Source organism: Gadus morhua, chromosome 20 (genome assembly GCF_902167405.1).
Source record: "Gadus morhua chromosome 20, gadMor3.0, whole genome shotgun sequence".
Lineage (NCBI taxonomy): Eukaryota > Metazoa > Chordata > Actinopteri > Gadiformes > Gadidae > Gadus > Gadus morhua.
Genome location: NC_044067.1, coordinates 15,892,532 through 15,917,204, shown reverse-complemented (window position 1 = coordinate 15,917,204; position 24,673 = coordinate 15,892,532). Strand labels below are relative to the sequence as shown.

The window sequence follows — 24,673 nt, the reverse complement described above, 5'->3', positions numbered from 1 at the left end:
GTGCGGGGACAAAAGTAAACCAGAAGAAAGTAAAGCATGGAGAAAATTTCCCTGAATTGATGGCGCAATCTTTTCTTGAGAAACTTTGTATGTACGAATTGAAATAGCTGCAGGAGAAAACGACAGGTTTAGGAATGCGAAAAATACAATGACATTGCAGAATAATCTCTGAAATGCTGACGTAAAGTATTCAACATGGCTACTTTGAGTAAGACTCCAAAGGAAAATCAATGTTTAATTGGTGCTGGCTAGGTCATGGCTCACGTGATGGAAATCTAAAGAGGCTACGAACAAACTCATGTGACTGGCAATGAGTGTGAGAGCTTTATCGTCAACCACTTTCCCTTGAGGCTACTAAGCAATGTTAAAAGCATAGTTGTATAAATAATATATATACACCTTGTATAATCTCCAAGTTGTTGGCAAAACTTGGATATTAAGGAGTGCGGTAGGAGACATTGAGATTTCCCCTGATTGGGAAGTTATTTCATCTCATGTCTTCGGTGATACAAGGTGTAGTTATAATCCTATTTTCGTTTCTTTGAAGAGAATATCACTATACAGTCTCACCTTTCTGTGGTTAAGGCAAATTTTACTTGATGTGATGTCCTAAAGGAAGTCACTGAGGGAGTGCCTTGGTGATATAAGGAGTAGTGTATGGCAGTACTATTTTGAATCAACCAACTTCTAGAAATATATATATTTTTATATATATTGCAACCATAACCCTTAACATATACCTTTTACTCTTTTTTTATTTTACCATTGAATAAAGACAGTTTCTTCATACTTGACCTTTTACATAGTAATCTAATAATTATGTAATTATTTTAAGGGTCCTTGGGAGCAATCTTATGACAATTGTTTCTCTGAACACATCACTTTTGTGTTTGCATGTGCGTGTGCGTGTGTGTGTGTGTGTGTGTGTGTGTGTGTGTGTGTGTGTGTGTGTGTGTGTGTGTGTGTGTGTGTGTGTGTGTGTGTGTGTGTGTGTGTGTGTGTGTGTGTGTGATTGTGTGTGTACACATTGCTATGTGCACATGCAGAAGAGGGGCGGGCTCCTTCTCCGACGATTCTGGAGAAGGCTGATGTGCCGGTCCCCTCCCCACAGTTAGTCAGAGGGCCATGGGCCACTAGTCCTTCACATTCCAACCACCTTCCCGGGTCCCACCGCAAGCAGCACCCAGACCCGCTCCGGCGGACCTCCACTGCTTCCGGTAACGCACCCTGAACTCTTTTAGCAGAGATATGGCATCCTAAGGCATAATGCATGTTTATTTGTAGTGCTATTTATTCCCTTTTGAATGGTGGTTTACACCGGTTTTGGGATCTAATTATCTGCTGCAACTAGAAAGAAGTCTGTCTTGTCATCAATGTACAGGTCAAAGATGAATGATAATGGCTTTTTGGAAAAATACGGCAGGCATTCCAGTTTGTATTTCTGGACTGAAATTGTAATCATTCATATTAAATTCTACTGAGTTGTACAACAGCCAAAGTGTTTAAAATGCAATGTATTTTCTTAGTAGACATTTTATTGTTTGCTTCTCTTGCCCATAGATTATCTCCTGAGGCTTTAAAAATCTATATTATCTATTTTCATATTATACTTTTTAAATGACATTGTGTAAAACCTGTATAATGAACTGTTTCTAATACATTTATATCTACACCGTAATATAATGAGGAATGTTGAACTAAGTGATTTTGCATAGCTCGTTCACACCACGACATCAAGACGTTACATGGTCTCAGAGACTTGAAAAATACCTACAATCCATTGCTGTAGATTGATATCTGTGAAATGGTTCAGCTTTGGGGTCGGATATGTTAAAATGGAGGCTGTAACATACATTCTCATGTCTTTTCCATTACAGTGGATTGGCCAGGTAAGGGCCCTTCTGCACTTCGTGGTTTGCCCAAAAATTAACCATGTGTTTGATGTATCATTTTTTTAACCGCTTTCTTATAAAGAATAATTTAAGAACCCAGCCTAATACAAGCATTTTTATTTGTGAGTTTGCTTGCATGTATTATGTGTGAAGCTTATATTTATATTGAAGTGATCGGTTTTAGTCTAATCTCCACCCAGGCATTAATAACTGGAATGATGTGATTTTGAACTTTAAAACTAACACTAGCCTATTTACTCTCTTATCTTGAGTCAGAAAAAAAATATTTTTGATATTTTTTTCGGTGTTAGAGTGTCTTAGACATTACACAACTTCTGTAATTTGTTTAGATTGTAAAATGCTGATGTCATTTGCAAGGTAAGCTTTATTTGGAACACCACTTCATACATGTGATCTCATGTTTACAAAGAAAAATCAGGTACAGACTCCCAGGTTTCATGGCATCCACCCATCTCCCCTTTTCACAGAAGGCCGCAGGAAATCGGAGACGCCGCTCAGCAGTCATGATCCACGCACAGCAGTTCAACTGCGCACCGCTCTGAAAAGACTGAAAGAAATCATGGAGGGGAAGAGTCAGGTATTAAAGGGAGCAATGCACATTCACGCTTAAGCCTAAATCACACTCACCTCCACAGCGCGGGGTTTTTAATGGCAGTGACCCCCCGCATGGAAGTTAATTACAAAATTCTTGATGTTATATCTCAAAGGCATGGGAAGGGAAGGCCAGGAGTCTATGCAGGGAGACACACACACACACACACACACACACACACACACACACACACACACACACACACACACACACACACACACACACACACAAGCCTTTGAGCCTAAGTGGTTCCCTGTGGGTGCGTTTGTGTCTTTTCCCCACACCAGGACAGTGACCTGAAGCAGTACTGGATGCCGGACAGCCAGTGCAAAGAGTGCTACGACTGCAACGAGAAGTTCACCACCTTCCGCCGCCGCCACCACTGCCGGCTCTGTGGCCAGATCTTCTGCAGCCGCTGCTGCAACCAGGAGATCCCCGGCAAGTTCATGGGCTACACCGGTAAGCACTGAGGTGTCTTCTAAAGGACACACCGAGAGGGAGGGGCACAGGATGAGAAAACACAGTTGATAACAGAAGGACTGATTTGGAGTTGATGTGTTACAATTAAGCTTGATAATGATAAAAAGTCAGATCTGGATGCCCCTTAATTTACTCCTGCTCTCTCTCTTTCGTTCTCTCATTCTGTCTCTCATTCTCTCTCTATCTATCCATCCATCCATCCATCCATCCATCCATCCATCCATCCATCCATCCATCCATCCATATATCTGTCTATCTCTCTTGTTTTTCTCTTTCTTGTTTTTCTCTTTCTCTTGTTTTTCTCTTTCTTGTTTTTCTCTTTCTCTTGTTTTTCTCTTTCTCTTGTTTTCTCTTTCTTACTCGCTCTCTTCTCGTTCTCTTTCTCCCTCCCCTGCTGTAGGAGACTTGCGGGCCTGTACCTATTGTCGCAAGATAGCGCTCAGCTACGCCCACTCGGCTGACTCGGGCTCCATCGGCGAGGACCTGAGCGCGCTGTCGGACTCCCCCTGCTCTGTGAGCGTGGAGCCCAGCGAGCCCAGGACGCCTGTGGGGGGGCGCAAGGCCAGTAGAAACATCTTCCTGGAGGAAGACCTCACATGGCAGAGGTGAACACAAACACATTAACACATATATACAGTGAATGAGTTTATGCACCCCTGATAAAGTTGACTAAAAAGAGGAATCTTTTTTTTTTATCTTAATGCCTTAATTAAACCAAAGGGAGAAAAATCTAACCGTTAGGCCACCAATTATTTTTGTGTATGAATAATGTATCGTAAATAAAAAAATGTTCTTCATTAAATTCCAGGGTGCATAAGTATAGGAACCCCTATGTTAAATTCCCATAGAGGCAGGCAGATTTTTATTTTTAAAGGCCATTTTAATTCATGGATCCAGGATACTATGCATCCTGATAAAGTCGCCTAGGCCTTTGGAATTAAAATAGCCACACAACAATACATACCCTTCACCATACCTAGAGATTGGCATGTTTTGTTTTTTTCTATTTTAATTCCAAAGGCCTAGGTGACTTTATCAAGATGCCTAGTATCCTGGATCCATGTAATATATGGCCTTTAAAAATAAAAATCTGCCTGCCTCTATTGGAATTTAACATAGGGGTTCCTATACTTATGCACCCTGTATTCTAATGAACATTTATTTATTTAAATAAATTATTCATTCACAAAGAAAGCTTGTGGCCTAAAAGGTTGGATTTGTCCTCATTTGTTTAATTAAGGCAATAAGATCGATTTCCAGAAGATGATTTTTTATTCCACTTTTTAGTCAACTTAGTATGGGTGCATAAACTTATTCTTACCACTGTAGGGCTCGGACATCACAATATAAAATCACAATAACGGCCGCCGTTTTGGGAGCATTGGAGTGATTTAGGATTTTACTGTACTTAATACAATATAGCTGTGTATTGCCAAAAAGAAATCCCATGATACATTCTGATGGACAAGCACTATATATACCTTACGTATTTGGCTGATTAATTGAGCAGTTTGGCAGCAACTGGAATCCAGTTGGATTAACATAGTCATCTGCGTGAAACGAGTTCTGAATTGATTGTGTGAATGTCTAAGAAAACAATTAATCATAGGGAAGTCATCATGCATGATACAAGTGTCGCTTCCTTGTCCCACTTCCCTTTTTTTTCCTCTTGGTATTCAGAGTCAGACTTATTTTATTCTGCCAAATATATTTGCACATACAAAGAAAGGGACTTGACGAGAGTCACCTTACCCTCATGGTTTGCCTGCACATGAGTCCTCAATTTTCTTTCTTCCTTTCACACATAATCCACATCCAACTCACTCTGTGTGTTGCTTAACATTCTTCTTTGAAGCTCCACTTTAAATCAGCGGAAAATCGCCGCTGTTTGATCTTATATTTCATGGGCGAGGCTGCAGATGCATTGCGTACTCCTTTTTGGACTACTTATGAGCTTTCTCATTTATCTCAATTTCTTCAATTTGTCTGAGACATAACTACAAATGGAGGAGACTGAATATAAAATATGAACAATGATGGAGAAAATCTAACTTAATTAAGTGGCCGATCAAATGGAAGTATAGAATATGTCTGCCATAATACTATTCAAGTCTCAGTGATCCATCAAATCTCTTACAAATCATGATCCAAGCAAGAGACTTAACGTGTGTCAACTAGAGATGATAATGCATGCTAAATGCTGGCATTAATTACATGATATTAATTATGAACAACATGAACAACATGTTGCTGGTCAACACATTCCACTGTATTTGTTCCGACCATTCAGCATGCCGACTTAATATGCTGACTTCATTTGCGCTATGCAAACCTAATCGCTTGCATCCCTGTCACAGCAAAGTCACCACCTGACCATGTTGAGCCCTCTTGCCTCCTTTTCTCTGTTGTCGGGTCTCTAAGAGAACCTTTTTTCCCTCTCTTTTTTCTCCTGGCATAGAAAAACTCCCATTGGGATGAGGAAGAAGTGAGTCCTGCTGCATCTTTTCCCTTCTGAGTCTCTTCTATACTTTAGCCTTTCTCTGTGGGATGCATTCCAGATCTAACCCTCTTGCATGCTTCTGTTCTCCGTCAGTGGGGTTAATCTATCAGGGTGGATGCATGCCGGGTACATTAAAAGAACTACTAAGTTGTGTGAGTCGAATGAAGGAAACGCACGCGTTGTTCAACAGGGGGGATCTGTGTTTGGGCGTGTGTACTAGTTTGATTCACCAGGAGACTCAGGGCAGTGGTCTCAGTTCCAGGCTGACGACACTACAAGAAGACGTAGGCAAATCACCTGCTAGGAAGAGGTCAGTCGCTTCTCTGGGCATATCTCCCCCTTCCTCCCCTCCCCGCCTATCTCAGCTTGATTTTCCTTCTCATTTCTGGTCGAGCTCGACCTCCCATTCCTCCCCGCCAGACACGCCCTTGACGCCCCTCTCTCTCCTCCCACTCCCCCACCCGTTTTGCTTTGTGGTCGTTCTCTCCCCTCTCTCCCCCCCCCCTGTAACACCGCAGGTCCGCCAGCGTCTCCAACCTGTCCCTGGACCGTGCGGGCTCCGCCATGGGGCCGGCGTACGACAGCTCCGTCAGCCCGCAGCCCAGCCGTACCATGAGCAACGCCAAGGCCGGCCCCATGACCGGCACCAAGCAGGACCACAGCGAGGAGGAGAGGAAGATACTGCTGGTGAGCACCAAGGCCTCCTCTGTTGGTCCCAATAACACATACCCCCATTTAGAGCCATATCCATTCAAACTTTTGTTTTAAACCTTAAACTTTTCTTTAAACTTTTGTTTTGTTTATGTTTGTTTTGTTTAGCTTTTTTTTTAGCTTATGAAGCGATTGTGAAGCGTCTTTGATCGCTGGGAAAAGCACTTTAAAAATTTGATCTATTATTATTATTATTATTATTATTATTATTATTTTTATTATTATTATTATCAATGGAGGGGGGGAAATCGTGCGTTCAGATTCTTTGCTTCCACGATATTTGTATAGTCAGGTTGACACCAAAATAATGTGTTTTATGAGAAACACACATTTAATCTTTATTAATGCTCATTCAAAACACAAATGGACCTGCAGAACCTAACCTGAACTAATACGTTGAACCACACAAAAGAGGGTTGTGTCAATGGAAAAAAACAATGTCCTCGCTGACCCACGTACCACTGTGCCGTCATTTTCTAGGACTCGTCCCAGCTGAAGGACCTGTGGAAGAGGATCTGCCACCACAACACAGGCATGGAGTTCCAGGACCATCGCTACTGGCTTAGGACCTACCCCAACTGCATCGTGGGGAAGGAGCTGGTCAACTGGCTGCTTCGCAACGGCACCATCTCCACAAGGTTGGTTGTTGTTGTGACTCAAATGCTTTATTCAAATTTTACGATGGTTGTTGCTCTTAGTCAGGCCTTTATACTAGTTTTGGAGATGTTTTGTATATCTGGAGAGGTTTTTCGGATCTCTCAGGCCATGAGAGGTCCAGCTTATTTTTCCCTTTTGAAATAATAACATTAAAGAAAGTTATGTATTTAGACTTTCTCTCTCTGTCTCTCACTCTGGCTCCCTTTCACTCTCTGTCTTTCTTCCTTTCTCTCTCCATGTCTTTTTTCCTTTTATCTCTCTGTGTCTGTCTGCTTATCCACTGCAGGGCCCAAGCTATAGCCATTGGCCAGGCACTGGTAGATGGCCGGTGGCTGGACTGTGTCACTCACAATGACCAGCTGTTCAGGGACGAGTACGCTCTTTACCGCCCTCTACAGGTAACACATGTGTACACGTTATGCAAATGACCTGACATTTATTTAAACCAGGGGAGGATGATGTCAATATTATGCGTGCTAATCTATCGTCGTCTGTCGTCTGGTGTGGCTGAGTTCGTTGGGTCAGGATTGTCTATGTAAGCGTGATGTTTGATATTGATCCAATTGCTTCCTGCGTTCCATCATTTATGCTAGTCTGGAACATCGGTTCCCCAATATTGGTTTGGTTGATAAACATGGGTCTGCGTTTTCTTTTGCTGTTTATTTATGGTTTCATTATCATGGTTTCTATTTGTTGTCCCATGGTACCCTGGAGGTCTTGCTAAGCCGTCGATACATGACTTTCACAAAGCACTTCAGCCTCAGTGGTTTTGCGTTTTACAAGGTGAAAGCAATTCAATGAACAACCTAGCTTATCAACAATTCAATGTCTGTCCGAGCACATTGAGCATTCTAAACCTACAATTTATTCAACCAGAGTGCATGGAACAACAATCACGTCTATAAAAAACATTGCCACCAAGCCCTGTTGCTTAGTCCAGTGAGTCAACTCAGAAAATAGATCTTTATTTAAGCTACCGAGCCACTCCCAAGTCCACTGAGTTGCTCTTTTTTACGCCATCCTCCTTCTGGTCTGCTGAGTTACTGAGAAAATTCTAAAGAAGGAGAAGTGAGTATAAATTCTCATTGTTAAATAAGTATATCTTGCTTCTGACACCAAAGTGACGTGCACACTTGTTCCATATGTCGTCTGTTGTGGTTAAGTGCTCTTGTTCTTGATCCTCTTTGTAAGCAAAGCAGCGACAACAGGAATCAATGCACAAGGCTGAATCGCTCCGAGAGACTCAAACTTTGTTCAGATACATGAAGCCTGTGTACACTTTGTTCAAGAGAAGATCAGGGTCCTGGCGTGAAGAATCTTAACAGCTATCATCTACATCTTGCAGAGGTACTGAGAGTCTCAGGGCTAACGGTGAAGTAAAATAGGCACGTTCACAGAAGAGCGGAAATGTACCAGCGCACAGGGTACATGATACAAATCCCAACAGAGACAGAATCATCCTTTATCATGGTAAGATATGTCAATGAGATACTGGCACAGCGTCTGGTACAGAGGAAGAGAATGTTCGAACAAGGTCATTGATGAGTTACATCATGATACATGACACTTCTCCCAACATTAAGCTTCAGCCGTGAATCAAACGTTGAACCCAGAACACATTGGTCCTTGTTGTAATCTCTGCAAAACAAGTACATAATGTTGATTGCGATGCATATGTTTATTACACAAATTGGGTGGGGGCAGGATGTTAGGGTGAGTTCAAGAGTCTTGTGGTGCATGGAAAGAAGCTTCTCTTGAGCCTGGTGGTTTGTGTGCTGATGCTATGTTCACTCTGCTCCCTGACGGTAGCAGAGTGAACAGTTTATGGCTAGGGTGGCTTTGGTCCCTGAGAATAGGGAGCACATTCACCCTTGCCATAAACTGTTGACTCCTTTAGCGTCAGGGAAGTCGGAGCCCAGCGGAGAACTACCTCAGGCAGCCTGAACCATGGATATTTCTAGTTTAACAAAATGTGCTAAACTAGAAATATCCTCTCTCCCTCTCTACCTTTCTCTCCATCCGCACGTCCACAGAGCACAGAGTTCTCTGAGACGCCGTCCCCCGACAGCGACAGCGTCAACTCCCTGGAAGGCCACTCGGAGCCGTCCTGGTTCAAGGACATCAAGTTTGACGACAGCGACACGGAGCAGCTGGCCGATGAGAGCGACTGCACCATGCCCAGTGAGTCCTCCCCTCTATCTCCTACCCCCACAACCCCTTGGTCAATGCCTCTATCTCCTACCCCCCCAACCCCTTGTCAACCCCCCTTATCAAATCAAACGCTTTGCTGTCAAGAAAAGCATTGGTTGTAAATATGTGTTATGTGTGTTTAGGGAGAAAGATAAGTTAGCTGGTTAATCGAGTAGTGGAGAAGGTGGTGTTGATTCCTGTGCTCCCCCCCCCCCCCCCCCCCCATGGGTCTTCAGACTCGTCCAGCCCCAGCAAGCGCACCTCGGTCAGCAGCGTCCAGTCAGCTGTGGACAGCGACTCGGCCGCCTCCATCAACCTCAACGTGGAGCAGGACAACGTCAACTTCCACATCAAGAGGCAGTCCAAGTACCCCCACGTACCGCTGCCCACAGAGAAAGGTACAGACCAGGACAGAACTCGGTCCGTCCCTGAGGAGTCTTTACTACAGCATGAGGATAGAAAAAGTTCTAAAGTTATAAATGTGAAGTATATGAGAAGTGTATGCTAACAACAGGGTTTCATATAATTTCACAATTCAATAAGGGACAATAAAGTAAAATAAGAAAAATCAAATAGACAATTCAAATAGAAAAGTTGTATTGTACATGATATCGAAGGGTAATATAATTAACGCATGTATATGTACACACACATTTGCTTTTATATTCCACATTATGCTGTGCCTCGCTCTTGACAAGCCCACCCTTGCAAAAAGGATATGAATCTCAATTTGTTCAACCTGGTTAAATGATATAAAAGAACACCACCAACACACTACAGCAGATTGAATTTGTTTGTCAGTGTAAATGGTATTTCTTCCGTCTCTCTTCATGTGTGTCAACCCCTCTTCTTTATCATCTGAACCTCAGCTGAACTCCTCCTGTCTGAAGATGGAGGGCAAAACATCTCCATCAGTGATGCTTTCATCAAGGGTATGGAAACATACTCTCTCGCACTCACACACACACACACAAATCAGTTTCCTGGAATTTACTCATGTTTCCATCGTATTGGCCCCCCTCATCTGTTGTCACGGTAACCAGAGTCACTGTTTAACCGTCGTGTGGAGGACAAGGCCAAGGACCTGCTGCTGACTCCCCTGGGCTGGCACCACAGCTCGCTGGACCAGCTCCGAGAGGAGAACGGGGAAAAGAAGGCCATGGAGAGGCTGCTGTGAGTCTGCAGGGTGCTAGTGCTGGGGTGGGAGGCGTGTGTGGTGGTGGTGCTGGGGTGGGAGGCGTGTGTGGTGGTGGGATGGGAGGCGTGTGTGTGGTGGTGGGGTGGGAGGCGTGTGTGTGGTGGTGGGGTGGGAGGCGTGTGTGTGGTGCTGGGGTGGGAGGCGTGTGTGTGGTGGTGGGGTGGGAGGCGTGTGTGTGCTGGGAGGGGGTGTGTGTGTGGTGCTGGGGTGGGAGGCGTGTGTGTGGTGATGGGGTGGGAGGCGTGTGTGTGCTGGGGGGGGGGGTGTGTGTGGTGCTGGGGGTGGGAGGTGTGTGTACTGTCTGTAGGTCTAGTATAATGACATCTTGAATTTTACGTATCAAGATAGATGTAGCGGCAGTAGTGAAGTGATAAAGAACGAATTGTAAAAAACATTTATGTGAGCATTTTTTGAATTTCCCCTTTAGTGTGGTGAAGAGTAGCTAATGCAAAGAAAACATGAACTATCTTTAACCCTTTCAAGCCTGGAGGTCAGAAAAGATCTTTCTTGGTGTACACTGTGTATGTTTAATCAATATAAAAAAGTCCCCTAAGTCCTACACAGGATCCATGTCTTTCGTGGGGGGTAACATTCAGTGTTTTTTCGCAGCTCCGCCAACCACAGCCACATGATGGCGCTGCTGCAGCAGCTGCTGTACAGCGAGTCTCTGTCCCTGTCCTGGCGGGACGTCATCGTGCCCGTGGTCCGCACGGTGGTCCAGACCGTGCGGCCCGACGTCCGCAACTGCGACGACGACATGGACATCCGTCAGCTGGTGCACATCAAGAAGGTCAGACCCAGTGTGTGTGTGTGTGTGTGTGTGTGTGGCGTTTGTCTCGGAAATGTAGCAAAGGCTGCAGCATGCAGACTTTTTTTAATTGCTACCAGGAAGGCGTTTTGCCTGGACTACATCCGTATCTCTTGTGAATAAGGGTCCCTTTGCCTTTCCTGCAGATTCCCGGGGGAAAGAAGTTTGACTCTGTGGTGGTGAATGGATTTGTGTGCACAAAGAACATTGCTCACAAGAAGGTACGCAGAGCAGAGTGTTCCCTGCTCAAATCTTTACTCTCCATTTCACCCAAAATGTCTGGATTTATTATTCAATGATTCAACCATTAATTCCTTACATTAACAAATAAAAATGATGCTGTCTTTTTTTATGAGGGAACGGCATGCTCCCTATTTTGTAAAATGAGGAAGTACGGCTTCATATTTCCCTCTACTTCGGTTTAACAGTAAATTGGCAGATTATTTTGAACTTTCAAAATATCTTTCTCGGATTCGCGTTTTCCATTGGTCCGACTTTGATAAATGGCGTAAATGCTCCAACTTCTCACCAAGCCTGCCCGAGAACAGTTCATGTTGCAGACCATGCTGCTTTCACAACACCCATACGAGGCAGCTCTCCATTATTTTAGATAATAGCCAAGCATTCCCCTTCAACTGAATTTAACATTTTTTGTGTTTTTTCATGCCTTGATGCCTGTTTTGTTCTTCCGTCTCACGTGTGTGTTTCGAAATCAGATGAACTCGTACATCAAGAACCCCAAAGTGCTGCTGCTCAAGTGCTCCATAGAGTACCTGTACCGAGAGGAGACCAAGTTCACCTGCATCGACCCCATTGTGCTCCAGGTCAGACACACGCACGCGCACATGCACACACACACAAGGTCTTGATGACAATGGCTCGCCACGCCGTACTTCTTAACATTTTGATATCTACTTGCGAGTGCCTCCTATGTCTTTGTCGCTTGCCATAACACATGGAGTTCCTGTTCAGAAGGACCCTGCATTATGCTGGGCATGTGGCCAACAAAAGCTTTAACTTTGACTTGGACTCTACTTCCATTCACCCTCAAAGTTAACTAATAAGTGATTCAATCACCAAATAGCAATCTTGGAGAGCTTAAGAGATGGAGGTATGGATGAATGGATGGATCAATAGATGGAGGTATGGATGAATGGATGGATGAATAGATGAAAGGAGAGACTAGTCTACATACCAGCTTTTTTAGACCGAAAAAAGATTCCACCAACCAAAGAGAGATCCACCCGTTGAGCGTCAGCGGTGCGCTCCCCACAGGAGCGGGAGTTCCTGAAGAACTACGTGCAGCGCATCGTGGACGTGCGGCCCAACCTGGTGCTGGTGGAGAAGACGGTGTCGCGCATCGCCCAGGACATGCTGCTGGAGCACGGCATCACGCTGGTCATCAACGTCAAGCCGGTCAGTGCTACTGCTGCCGTTTAATGCTCCTTCAGTGATGCCACTGGTCTTAAACCTGCACTATGCAGGTTTTCCCTGCACTATTTATACTATCTCATATACTATTTTCTCATAAGCTGCATCTATTGACTGGTGTTGTTGCTTTGTGTGTCTGTGCTTGTGCGTGTGTGCGTGTGTGCGTGTGCGTGTGTGTGTGTGCGCGTGCGTCTGCAGCAAGTGCTTGACCGAGTGAGCCGAATGACACAGGGGGACCTGGTGATGTCGATGGACCAGCTCCTCACCAAACCTCGCCTGGGCACCTGCCACAAGTTCTACATGCAGCCCTTCACCTTGTCCAACAGTGAGTCACAGAGTCGTTTCACTGGCATATCATCCTTCCACTGCTGTTGATGCCTCTTAGTGGGTATACTTACTGTAGAGTAGGGGTGTGTCATCAATACAATACCAGCCGTGGGCCAATTTTCGTGTGATGCAGGCTTTGTTTTCATGTGATTTTGAAGGTTGAAGGCACTCTGGTTACTTTATTAGAATTTATTTAACCTTAAGAACCCTTCTCGAATCATATCCTGATTACTGATTATGAGCCTCAGAAAGCTTTGCGTTGAGACTCGACCGCCAAAAAAAAAAGGCAGCCAAATCCCATTGATCCCAATCGATTGTGAATTTCGGGTAATCCAGAATCACCTCTATGACACCCACCTCCCCCCCCCTCCAGACGAGTCCAAGACGCTGATGTTCTTCGAGGGCTGCCCGGCCCACCTGGGCTGCACCATCAAGCTGCGCGGCGCGGCGGAGTACGAGCTGGCCCGCGTGAAGGAGATCCTCATGCTGATGGTGTGCGTGGCCTACCACTCCCAGCTGGAGATCTCCTTCCTCATGGACGAGTTCGCCATGCCGCCCAGCCTGGCGCCCAGCACCTCCTTCCCCTGCCTGCTGGAGGGCTCCACCGCCGAGGAGGACGAGGCGGAGGCCCCCAAGAGGGGGCAGGAGGAGGAGGAGGAGCTGGCGGTGACCGTGGTGGAGGTGGCGAGTGGGGAGGCCGAGGGCGTGGATGGAACTACGGAGGACGCAGTGCACGTGGATGTAGGAGGAGGAGGAGAAGAAGAAGGAGAGGCCAACAGCGAGGGAGAACCAGGGGAGGGAGCCCCTGCATCAGCCGCACCACACCCGATGGCCAAACTCGGGGAGGAGGAGGCGGAGAAGGGGGAGGAGGAGGAGAAGAAGGCGGAGGAGGAGGAGAAGAAGGCGGAGGAGGAGGAGGAGAAGGAGGAGAAGGAGGAGAAGGAGGAGAAGGAGGAGGAGGAGGAGGAGGAGGAGAAGGCCAAGGAGAAAGGGGAGAAGGAGTTGCCAAAACCAGTCTCCTCCTCCTCGCCACGCGCTTCCACGGAGAGGGCAGTGCCCGCCGTGACTGTCTCCTCCTCCAGCACCTCCTCCAGCACCTTCTCCACCAAGGTTCCCCCGCCCGCTCCCTTCCTGTTGGTGGAAGAGGAGCCCGAGACGGAGACGCTCACCAGGGCGTCTGAGGACGACGACACGGCGGGGGACGGCAGCACGGGGACCGGGGAGACGCTGTGCGCCGAGGACGCCTCGGAGACCTCCCCGCCGACGAGGCGGTTCCGGGACCCCCTGCAGGACGACACGGGGATGTTTGTGGCGGAGCAGGTGGCGTCCTGCGACGACCGCCTCAAGTCCCTCTCCACGGCGTTCAGGCAGGAGCTGAAGGACATCATCCTGTGCATCTCGCCCTTCATCGGCTTCAGGGAGCCCTTCCTCCTCACGGCCGCGGGCCTGCAGTGCCCCAGCCGGGACTACTTCCCTGAACAGGTACGGCTACCCTTTGGGTCACCCTCTTTCAATTGATGTGCATGTGCACAGTAGACCTTAGTGCTTAGCTTGATTTGATCAGGAGCGGGAGAAGCCCTGTCCTCGCAGTGATAATGTGACTATCTATGTCACTAGGATGCCATTCAGTGGTGCCAGAGTCTAACGTCTCTCACGGCCTCGCGGTCGTTTTCGGTTTGAGCCACTTTGATCCGTTGCTAGAGAATGACTTCACTGTAGAAGGGTTGAAAAAGTGCTATCCTAGCAATATGATTTTGTAAACAGTTTTTAACTTCTGTTGTCTTGATTAAAAGAAAAGGATAGTTAATCAACGAAACTTACGATTTGAATGCATCTACGTCATTATTTGACACTATAGTATGGTTAAACATGACGGTGAATCATTATAACAACGTTTATAGGTCATAAAAGTCGAAAAAGCATTATAGGTGCTCTTTGATAAAAAAAATAATAACATTGTGATTATAAGCATTTAAGCCTACCTACCCCCTCCACCCCTATCCCCTCCTGCAGGTCTACCTCTCCCCTTTGCTCAACAAGGACCTCAAGGAGCTCGACGGGCGCCGGAAGCGCCAGCTCCTCAAAGACCCCGCCCCCTCAGGCTCCTCCTCCCACGCCACGGGCCACTACCTGAACGGCCACGCGCCGCCCTCCCAGCGGCCCCTGGACGTCCTGCCCAGCCACCGTCTCACAAGCGCCCGCATGGTGGAGCAGGTGAACGGAAGCAGCGGCCTGGCCCGCATGCTGGCCGACTACAGGGCTCAGGGCGGACGCATCCGCCAGCGGGACGGCTCCGACCCCTTCGGATCGGCCGGCCCGGCCGCCGCCGCCTGCCAGGGCAGCCGGGAGCAGAGGGAGGCGGCGTTCCGGGCGCCGTCCAAGGCGGAGAGCGAGGAAGAGAGGCCGAGCGGGGCGAGCGACATGAGCTGGGCCTCCAAGGTGAGGGGTTTTTCTTTTTGCTTTTGGGTTTTCCTTGCTGCAGGTTTTGAGTGCTTGTGCGTGTGTGAGTTTGTCTCTCTGTGTGTGTGTGTGAGTGCTTCTGTGTGTGTATGTCTGGGAGTGCGTGTGTGTGAGTGCTTTTGTGTGTTTGTGTCTGTACCTGTGTGTCTGTGAGCGTGTTTGTGAGTTTGTCTGTGTGCGTGTATGAGTGCGTCTGTGTGTGCGTATGTGAGGTCTTCTGTGATGCATCTGTGAGGGCGTCTGTGCATTCGCCTGCGGGTGTGTGTTTGTGCCTGCGTGTGTGTGTGCACACACACAGACGGCAATGCTCTTCCACTGGTTGTGGTTTAAGCTGCATAGCTTTGAGTAGCAGCCCTTAAACCACCACACCACACGCCTAGATAAAACCCATCTGACCATGTGTCCGTAATCTCATTCAGCCAGCGCTGGTCTCAGACCAGCTGGAGCTGCTGGTGTCTGACGGAGCCCCCCCCCTAAGCCCTGACCTGAGGTCTGTCAGGGACACTGTGAGTGGCATGGTGTGTGCTCTCATCAATAGCTGGGGACTTGTTTGGACAGGCCTTTTGACTCCGATGGTGTGTGTGTGTGTGTGTGTGTGTGTGTGTGTGTGTGTGTGTGTGTGTGTGTGTGTGTGTGTGTGTGTGTGTGTGTGTGTGTGTGTGTGTGTGTGTGTGTGTGTGTGCGTGTGTTTGTCGCCTACAGCTGGACTGTTTCAACCCTGTGAACCACCAGCGTCTGTGCGTGCTCTTCAGCAGCTCCTCTGCCCAGTCCAACAACGCCCCCAACCCCTGCGTCAGTCCATGGTACATTCCGGTCGTTTCTATCAGTAACGTCAGCTCACAGTTCAGCCTTGTTATTTCATTTAGCTTTGAGTCACCGACGTTGTTCTCCTCCATTGCATCCACAGGATCGTCACTATGGAGTTCTATGGAAAGAACGACCTGTCTCTTGGTGTGTTCCTGGAGAGATACTGCTTCAGGTTGGTGAAAAAAATCAAACACTGTCTTATTTACAATATTGTAATATAGTTGTATCGTAATCATAAGCAAAACGGCATTAAGACAGAAATGAGACCAGAAAGGCCAACGTGTGTGTGTGTGTGTGTGTGTGTGTGTGTGTGTGTGTGTGTGTGTGTGTGTGTGTGTGTGTGTGTGTGTGTGTGTGTGTGTGTGTGTGTGTGTGTGTGTGTGTGTGTGTGTGTGACCTCCAGGCCATCCTACCAGTGCCCTAGCATGTTCTGCGAGACCCCCATGGTGCACCACGTGCGGCGCTTCGTGCACGGCGGCGGCTGTGTGCAGATCGTACTGAAGGAGCTGGACTCCCCCGTGCCCGGCTACCAGCACACCATCCTCACCTACTCCTGGTGCCGCATCTGCAAACAGGTGCAGCAAACACACTCACATGGCAACGACCCGGGGAAAGCTCTGCTGAACACTAGAACACACTGAAATGTAGAGGATTAGACCCTATGACATATTGATATTCATATTAGGGGTGGGCGATTAATCGAATTTTGATCGCAATTTCAATTTTCGCGTCAAACTATCACAAAATTAACATAATCTAGTTTTTTGATTATTATTAGAGCTGTCAAGCGATTAAAATATTTAATCGTGATTAATCACATTAATGTCATAGTTAACTCACGATTAATCGCATTTAATCTCAAATTCTTTTTCTATGCTAAATATCCCTTGATTTTTTTGTCCCATAATTCTTCTCATTTTAATTCTCTTATCAACATGGTGAAGTGCATCAGCTTGCCTTGTGCAAATGATTTTTTATTGATAACAACATTGGCATATACTGATCAAAACAGGACGATACAAAAAAAGAGCCTAAAGTGCAATTAAACGACTGCTTTGAACAAATGTAATTTGAACATAGCAGTCAGGCTACTGCTTCTTTGTTTTGAGCCAAAGAAATTTTTATTTTTATTTTATTTTATTTTTTTATATAATTGCGTTAATCGCGCGATAAAAAAATTAACGCCGTTAAAATTGGTTTGCGTTAACGTCGTTAATAACGCGTTTAACTGACAGCTCTAATTATTATTATTATTATTATTATTATTTAATGTTTGATAGAAAGGGCAGAACTGCTGGATACATATCTGTATATTATTTGATTGGAACATTTCTTTTTGACCATTTTGTTTATTTCTTTAAGGCGAAATTTCTCAGTTACAATCTTTTTTTGGAAGAGACATTCTGAATAAATACAGCATGTTTTCAAACTCAAAAATAATCGTTTGAATAATCGTGATTTTGTAAATGTTAGAGATCACTGTGACATGCTTTTATTTTAACAATTAAAGATCAAGCGGGTCATTCGATTTCAAAAAAATTTTATCCAAAGAAAAGCATTTCCCAGTTTTTCCCTTAACTTTTCCCTTTTGCCGTTGCCCAATTCATCAGTCTAGCAATTTCTAAAAAGAGAAGAAACCCTCTTCTAAACGCCTTCTCTCTGTCTCCCAGGTGACACCGGTGGTGCCTCTGTCCAACGAGTCGTGGTCCATGTCCTTCGCCAAGTACCTGGAGCTGCGCTTCTACGGCCACCAGTACACACGCAGGGCCAACGCCGAGCCCTGCGGACACTCCATCCACAAGGACTACCACCAGTACTTCTCCTACAACCAGATGGTGGCCTCCTTCAGGTACCCGCCGGAGACGCAGACCCTGCCGCTCATAGCGTCACTCACGATGTGGTCGCACAAAGCGACCCTACAGAGAAAAGTAGATGAATGTCATTAAACAGCAGTTAGGAGGATATGGCATCTTACTCATAGATAGCTTATGGGGTCGATTACATTAGATTTACTGAGCTGACGCTCTTGTCCAAAGCATTTGACAATAAGTGCATTCAACCGTTAAAGTACAACCCAAAAGGTGCAAGAATCATTAAGTACCGAAAACAGCACACACAGTTAAATGAACTAACTGCTTCAAGTGCTCCATAAGATCCTGTCTCTCTCCCCCTCCGTCCGGCTCTCCATGCAGCTACATCCCCGTGAGGCTGCTGGAGATCTGCCTCCCTCCTCCCAAGATCCTTATCCGGAACCAGGGACCCTCTAAGAACCTCATGCAGCAGGACCTCAAGGACTTCTTCCTGAAGTAAGGTCCCTTCACCCAGCTGGCCTCCTCAAGCCTGGTTTACGATCGCCGTGATGCGGTGTTCGCCACAGTCTCAACACCCTACTAGTGTTTACTTATACTGATGAGCAAATTACACCTTTTTACCCAGCAGATGAATGAAATTATTTCAAACCATGATTGATCCTTCGGATATTAACCCAGGCGGTCATAATGTTCCTCACTACAGAGTCAGCCAGGTGTACTTGGCCATAGACGACCGTCTCACCTCGCTGAAGACGGACACCTTCAGCAAGACGCGCGAGGAGAAGATGGAGGACCTGTTTGCACAGAAAGACGTAGGAATCTTTACGTGTGTGTGTGTGTGTGTGTGCGTGTGCGTGTGAGAGAGTGTTCCTTATCTATTTGCATTTTTCTTGAGATAAGCGTCTAGGACAAATGAGACTTCTAAATGCAAAAAAGCACAGAATAGTCGTCGGAAATTAACATATTTAATGTATGAATACAACAGTCTCCTCTCTAGAAGAGTGAGCCCAGAATACAATTTCACACAGCCTTTTAAGACAGTTTCACCCCCCTCCCCACAATGTATTTGTCAATACATCATGTGCGGGAGAGGTTGACATACAGGAGTTCTGTCTCGTATAGAGAAATTACCTGGGGTGAAACGGTTCACCCCAGGCAAAAGGTTAACAAAGGGGAACTAGATAACACCAGTTAACAGATGGGATGACAACCTGAAGAAAACAAAGCTTAAATGATCGTAGTGACAGGCAGTAGTGACGTGTGTGTGTGTGTGTGTGTGTGTGTGTGTGTGTGTGTGTGTGTGTGTGTGTGTGTGTGTGTGTGTGTGTGTGTGTGTGTGTGTGTGTGTGTGTGTGTGTGTGTGTGTGTGTGCACGCTCGTGTCAGATGGAGGAGGCTGAGCTGAGAAGCTGGATCGAGAAGCTCCAAGCCCGCCTGCAGTCGTGCTGTCCCGACTCCCCCCAGCAGCTCCAGGCTGTGCTGGAGTCGGTGGTCATCAGGAAGCAGAGCCTGTGTGAGACGCTGCAGTCCTGGAACAGCAGGTACAGCGCCTCCGCGGCCAGCACCACCGTGGGCCCTGTATTGTCTGCTTTGCATTGTTTTGTGTTGTTTGTAAATGCGGGATGCTGCAATTCGGGTCTCTCTTGAAATAGCGGTGCTACGCCTCAATGCCTGTATAAATAATCGACATAAAACCACGGCCACAAGGATTCAAACTCTGCCTTGGTATGATATTCAACAATTATTGTCTATCAATAATGAAGGTGGTTGTATCCACTGCAGAGAAACTAGAAGCTTTTTTACCATGGTAGCCAAGGTTAATAAGTAACTAGGACACCGATCAGTAAAATGAATTCAGAAGGAAGTCAACCATAAATAATAATAAAAAAGAAAAACGGATTTTGGGTACATTTAATCCAGTCTGGTTTGATTTGTGTTTGGTTGCTCCACAATTGAACCACATTGTGACTAGTTTGGGTGTTAGGAGGATTGTTTGTTACCTGTAGGCTTACCTGTGTGTGTGTCTGTCTTTGTGCCCCCCTCCCTTTGAAGGCTCCAGGATCTGTTCCAGCAGGAGAAAGGGAGGAAGCGTCTGTCTGTCCCCCCCAGCCCAGGACGCCACCGCCAGACCAACGCTGAAGACAGCAAGGTCTGTGACCCACACCCCCCAACCGCTATAACAATCAATCTTTATTTAAAGAGCACTTTCCGTTCAAAACTGCAGCGCTAAGTGTTTAGAAAGTTAAGAACAATAAAGCATGAAAGTTAGAAAAAGTAAAAATTACACATAACACATTGGTACACAAAAGAGGAAGCTTGAAAAAGGATGTAATGATTGCAAACCACTTGTTCAGAAGAAGACTGCATTCTATGGCATTTAAAATGCAAAATATATGTGTCCATATCTAACTATTTAATCTTTGTGTTTTGATTGTTAGGGTGTCCTGGAGCCATCCACCCGTAACATCTCGCCTGTGGTGTCAAACGGAGACAAAGGTGAGTGTCAATCATTCACCGTTATGTCAGGAGCTTGCCGTGCGTCATGTGACCCATTGTTTTGATTGGCAGAGGACCGCCACCTCAGCACACTGCCCTCCAGCTCCTCCTCCATTCTGCAGTCGCCAGGGGATCTGAGCAATGACACGCTCTACTCCGGGCCCTCCTTCCCAGAGCAGGACTCTGGCAGCATTTCCGAAGGTAGAGACCGATAAACAGGAAATAACAATGTACACAGACACCCATTACACACGGAAGAGTGTTAAAGGAGCATTTCACCGGTGGAGGCATGAATATGTATTGAAATTGGGTCCTATATGTAGTCGAATAATAAAATAAAATTCTAATTTGGTGCCGTCTTGACCGAGAAAAGGCAGAAAGGGACTTTTTGGCGCTTGTGGATTGAAGACAACAACTCCCACCATGTACCACGATGCTACAAGCTACCCCTAGTGCTTGTAGTCTTACGAGAATCCTCCCCTCTTACACTTCCTATTTACTTCTACGCAAAAATCGTCATATTGCGTCATCTTAAACAGGAAGTGTTGGAGATCGATACGGATCTCTCCAGTCTCTCCAGAAAATAAGGGAATGATGCACGACCATTCAAAAATATGAGTGGGTTTCTAATGATACAAAGCTTAATGGAAATTGGTGAAGTTTCCCTTTAAGGCCACACAAATATACATAGATATATGCATCAGTCTAATTAGAGAATTTTCTCTCTCAAAATTAAAGTTTAATTTCATAACTACAAGAATCAAGTCCAAAGAACATTTTGAGAAAAAAATTGACATTTTGACATTAAAGTTGATATTTTGACGATCTGTTTTGGAATGTTCTTTCGATTTTATTCTCATAATTACAGCTGGCATTCGGATTTTGGATTTGTTTTAATTCTATGTAATGTAATTAAGGCCAGGGCTTTTTCTAAACACTGTGTCCTTGTCAGATGTGTTTGACGGACACCTGCTCGGATCCAACGACAGCCAGGTGAAAGAGAAGTCCACAATGAAAGCCATCCTGGCCACCTTTCTGCCTGGCAACAGCTACAACTCAATCCCTTTTCCTTTGTAAGTCTTTTTTCTTAGTATACAGGGAGCTAGTTGCACTAATTGTATTCTAATGGAAATACCGTTCTTCAAAGTGTAAATGTGGTTTAGGTTTTTGGTTTTTTTCTCCCTTATTCTAGGAAATCCTGCCCCATACAGAATGCTATAGTGAAGACTTGTACTAAATCTCTGTGTTATAACTGTGATTCTAGGTTATAAAAATTTAAGGTTAGAAGAGGGTTACAATTTTCCTATTAAATAGGTATCAATAGTAACGCTTAGGTGTTACGTCGATCGTGACATTCAGGTTATGTTAAGGTACAAAGCTGTACAATTTTTTTTTTTAGTAACAATCATTTGAATCCTCTTAACGTGGTCAATGCATTTGTCTTTTCTTTTTGTAATCAGCGAACCGGACAAGCACTATCTGATGTACGAGCATGAGCGAGTGCCCATCGCCGTGTGTGAGAAAGAGCCCAGCTCCATCATTGCCTTCGCCCTCAGGTGACCTTTCCTATCTTGTTATATTATTCACCCTTCTAATCACCCTCCAGGATAGAAATGTTTAGGTCTTAGGTCTTATTTGACTTGTTTTGTCCCCGCCATGCAGCTGTAAAGAGTACAAGACCGCCCTGGACGACATCTCAAAGATTGCCAAGACAGGATTGGACGATGCCTCCCAGTCCATCAGGTGACACTAACCTCCCCTCTCTGTTCTCTCTGCTCCTCAAGGTTAAGTTAGTTGTTAGTTATTGAGTCTCAGTATAACAAAACAAATGCGTTTCAAAACCCAAAGCACACGACTGTGTCAGGACGCAAAATGTGTTATTTTTTGGCATCCAAAATAGACTTTTCATGCGAATCGAAGGACAAATTACAGGCTGCTACATTCGTGCTCTGGGTCATTTGTGCATAAATCTTACTAAATCTTTAGTACAAATTATGTATGCTGAAGAGTTCTGTTAAACACATGGTACCAGATGAGCTCAGAGCTGGCTCGGCTCCCTGACTCTTGGTTTTCCTCAGTGGTGGAGGAGGTGGAGCAGAGAGTCGGTCCAGGAGCAGCCCGGCCAAACCCAACGAGTCAAACCTCTCCCAGCTGGGCCGCAGCAGCCTGGACTCTGAGCCCCTCAGCAGTGCGTTACTCTTCTGTTCACTCTTTTCCCGTTCCACTGATGGATTGAAACACTGTAATACACATGGGGATGGTACCCCATACTTTCAGTGGGCAGTCAGTGACCCCTAGACCAACATGCCGCTTCTACCTTATAATGATCACTATCATCCCTTCCTCCTGACACTCAGAACTGTTTATGTCCCACAGAGGAGGGAGACCTTCTGGACAAGGAGAGGAAGCAGAGCGGGAACCCACACATTGAACTGCGTGAGTGTTGAACTCCTTGGTCTCCCCTTGAGACCCTGAACCTTCTATGCCCTGGACACCGCCAGCGGTTCTGATTTCATCCTGTCATAGCTGCAATGTCACTGCTGCGATGTCACTGCTGCGATGACACCTCTGTGACGTTACCGCTGTGACGTCACCGCTGCGACGTCACCGCTGCGACGTCACCGCTGTGACGTCACCGCCGTGACGTCACCGCCGAATCATTCGCCTCATGACTCCCTTAACCCCGACTCCTCTCTTTCTGCCCCTGTGCAGAGTTCTCCGACGCCAACGCCAAGTTCTACTGCCGGATCTACTACGCAGAGGAGTTCCACAAGATGAGGGAGGAGATCATGGAGAGCTCGGAGGACGACTTCGTCCGCTCCCTGTCCCACTGCATCAACTGGCAGGCCCGTGGCGGGAAGTCCGGCGCTGTCTTCTACGCCACGGAGGGTGAATGAGTTCCCACCTTATTTACACCTTTGATCACCTTTATGGTATTTGCCTTACATTGCAGTTAATCAGCTGGGGCTTTTTTACAAAGCGACATAATCAGCATTCAACAATGATGCAAGATGCAAAGATGCAACCCAAATTTTTAAATGTATTATTTACTATAATATATAATAATAATATAATAATAATAAAAATAAAATGATTGAGCAAAGGTTTTGAAACTGCCCTATTTTATCACCAGCTGTGAGGTTGATTGATCATAAGAAGCACTTTCCAAGTCTTACCTATAGGTAGAAAAGTGAGCGAGAAGAAGGTAGGGTGTTTAATTCACACAACCCTACAAAGCTGATGAATTAACAACCTGAGGAATCCTCGTTTGGACGGAGATTGTGCACATCTAGTACTGTTATGAACCCTTTGAAGATCAACCGTGTGGTGACATGCATCCCTCCTGGGAGTTTCCTCCCCGAATGTTGATGCATAGATCAGCTTACCAGTCCACCCAGTGAATTGTTTAAACTGGACGGCTGATCCATCCCATCATCTGGATGGTATAACTAAAGAACATCACACTGGGTGGTAAAGTAAGTGTGGTTTAAGAAACCTCTATTGTATCAACGGAGTTGTTTTTATGTTCCGTCAAGACGATCGCTTCATCCTGAAGCAGATGCCCAGACTGGAGGTCCAGTCCTTCCTGGACTTCGCTCCTCACTACTTCACCTACATCACCGGAGCTGTGCAACAAAAGGTTTGCTGTTAAAACAATACAAACCTATACACATGATACTTTTCAGATTTTCTGTCCTCAAGGCCAAAGAATCACCGGTCTTTCTTTCTGCAGCGTCCAACGGCACTCGCCAAGATTCTGGGCGTTTACCGGATCGGCTACAAGAACTCCCAGAACAACACGGAGAAGAAGCTGGACCTACTGGTGATGGAGAACCTCTTCTACGGACGCAAGATGGCACAGGTTAGCCCCAGCGGCAACAATCATGCCAATAGCAGATTTTCATATCCTGCTTGCAAGATAGTATGAGCATCTGGGGGTATTAGGATATGTCCCTGGGGTTCCTTTCACGTCAGTCCCGGCCCCTACCTGTGATCAAGGTGCTTGATACGTACCTGCTGCTGAATGATCTCAATCACTGAGGCACTTCTCCTGGATCAAGGATTTGAAAATGTTTATCGCAACGCACACACATAATTGTGAAATAAAAAGTTTAACATCCATAAACCCTTAACTTTCCAGTCCCAAGGTGATTAAAAGCTTCTGAGGAAATGACGTAATCTAAACCATATAAATATAAACCCTTAACTTTCTGGTCCAAAGGTGATTTAAAGCTACTGAATAAATGACTAAATATAAACCATATAATTTAAACCTTTACCTTTGCTGCCCAC

At 45.9% G+C, this 24,673-nt stretch overlaps 1 protein-coding gene across 10 annotated transcripts in view; it reads left to right on the top strand.

Moving 5' to 3' along the window:
- The window catches only part of pikfyve (phosphoinositide kinase, FYVE finger containing), a 30,704-nt gene that overhangs the window by 3,625 nt on the left and 2,406 nt on the right, over positions 1-24,673 (top strand). For 3 of the 10 annotated variants that reach the window (XM_030343068.1, XM_030343067.1, XM_030343069.1), the window contains 40 exons: positions 1,047-1,217; positions 1,878-1,889; positions 2,381-2,490; positions 2,793-2,964; positions 3,386-3,590; positions 5,444-5,470; positions 5,706-5,795; positions 6,004-6,172; positions 6,677-6,834; positions 7,140-7,251; positions 8,887-9,034; positions 9,280-9,441; positions 9,913-9,975; positions 10,087-10,216; positions 10,851-11,031; positions 11,196-11,270; positions 11,766-11,873; positions 12,325-12,465; positions 12,679-12,805; positions 13,181-14,289; positions 14,821-15,246; positions 15,687-15,773; positions 15,970-16,070; positions 16,175-16,246; positions 16,478-16,649; positions 17,745-17,923; positions 18,267-18,380; positions 18,589-18,697; positions 19,271-19,425; positions 19,937-20,033; positions 20,323-20,380; positions 20,453-20,581; positions 21,333-21,453; positions 21,841-21,936; positions 22,043-22,123; positions 22,459-22,568; positions 22,757-22,816; positions 23,093-23,269; positions 23,917-24,020; positions 24,114-24,242. In XM_030343068.1, the coding sequence (XP_030198928.1) occupies positions 1,047-1,217; positions 1,878-1,889; positions 2,381-2,490; positions 2,793-2,964; positions 3,386-3,590; positions 5,444-5,470; positions 5,706-5,795; positions 6,004-6,172; positions 6,677-6,834; positions 7,140-7,251; positions 8,887-9,034; positions 9,280-9,441; positions 9,913-9,975; positions 10,087-10,216; positions 10,851-11,031; positions 11,196-11,270; positions 11,766-11,873; positions 12,325-12,465; positions 12,679-12,805; positions 13,181-14,289; positions 14,821-15,246; positions 15,687-15,773; positions 15,970-16,070; positions 16,175-16,246; positions 16,478-16,649; positions 17,745-17,923; positions 18,267-18,380; positions 18,589-18,697; positions 19,271-19,425; positions 19,937-20,033; positions 20,323-20,380; positions 20,453-20,581; positions 21,333-21,453; positions 21,841-21,936; positions 22,043-22,123; positions 22,459-22,568; positions 22,757-22,816; positions 23,093-23,269; positions 23,917-24,020; positions 24,114-24,242 (6,047 nt within the window). The remainder of the gene's footprint in view (positions 1-1,046; positions 1,218-1,877; positions 1,890-2,380; positions 2,491-2,792; positions 2,965-3,385; positions 3,591-5,443; positions 5,471-5,705; positions 5,796-6,003; positions 6,173-6,676; positions 6,835-7,139; positions 7,252-8,886; positions 9,035-9,279; positions 9,442-9,912; positions 9,976-10,086; positions 10,217-10,850; positions 11,032-11,195; positions 11,271-11,765; positions 11,874-12,324; positions 12,466-12,678; positions 12,806-13,180; positions 14,290-14,820; positions 15,247-15,686; positions 15,774-15,969; positions 16,071-16,174; positions 16,247-16,477; positions 16,650-17,744; positions 17,924-18,266; positions 18,381-18,588; positions 18,698-19,270; positions 19,426-19,936; positions 20,034-20,322; positions 20,381-20,452; positions 20,582-21,332; positions 21,454-21,840; positions 21,937-22,042; positions 22,124-22,458; positions 22,569-22,756; positions 22,817-23,092; positions 23,270-23,916; positions 24,021-24,113; positions 24,243-24,673) is intronic. The other 7 variants (XM_030343071.1, XM_030343070.1, XM_030343073.1 and 4 more) reach the window with 7 other exon arrangements.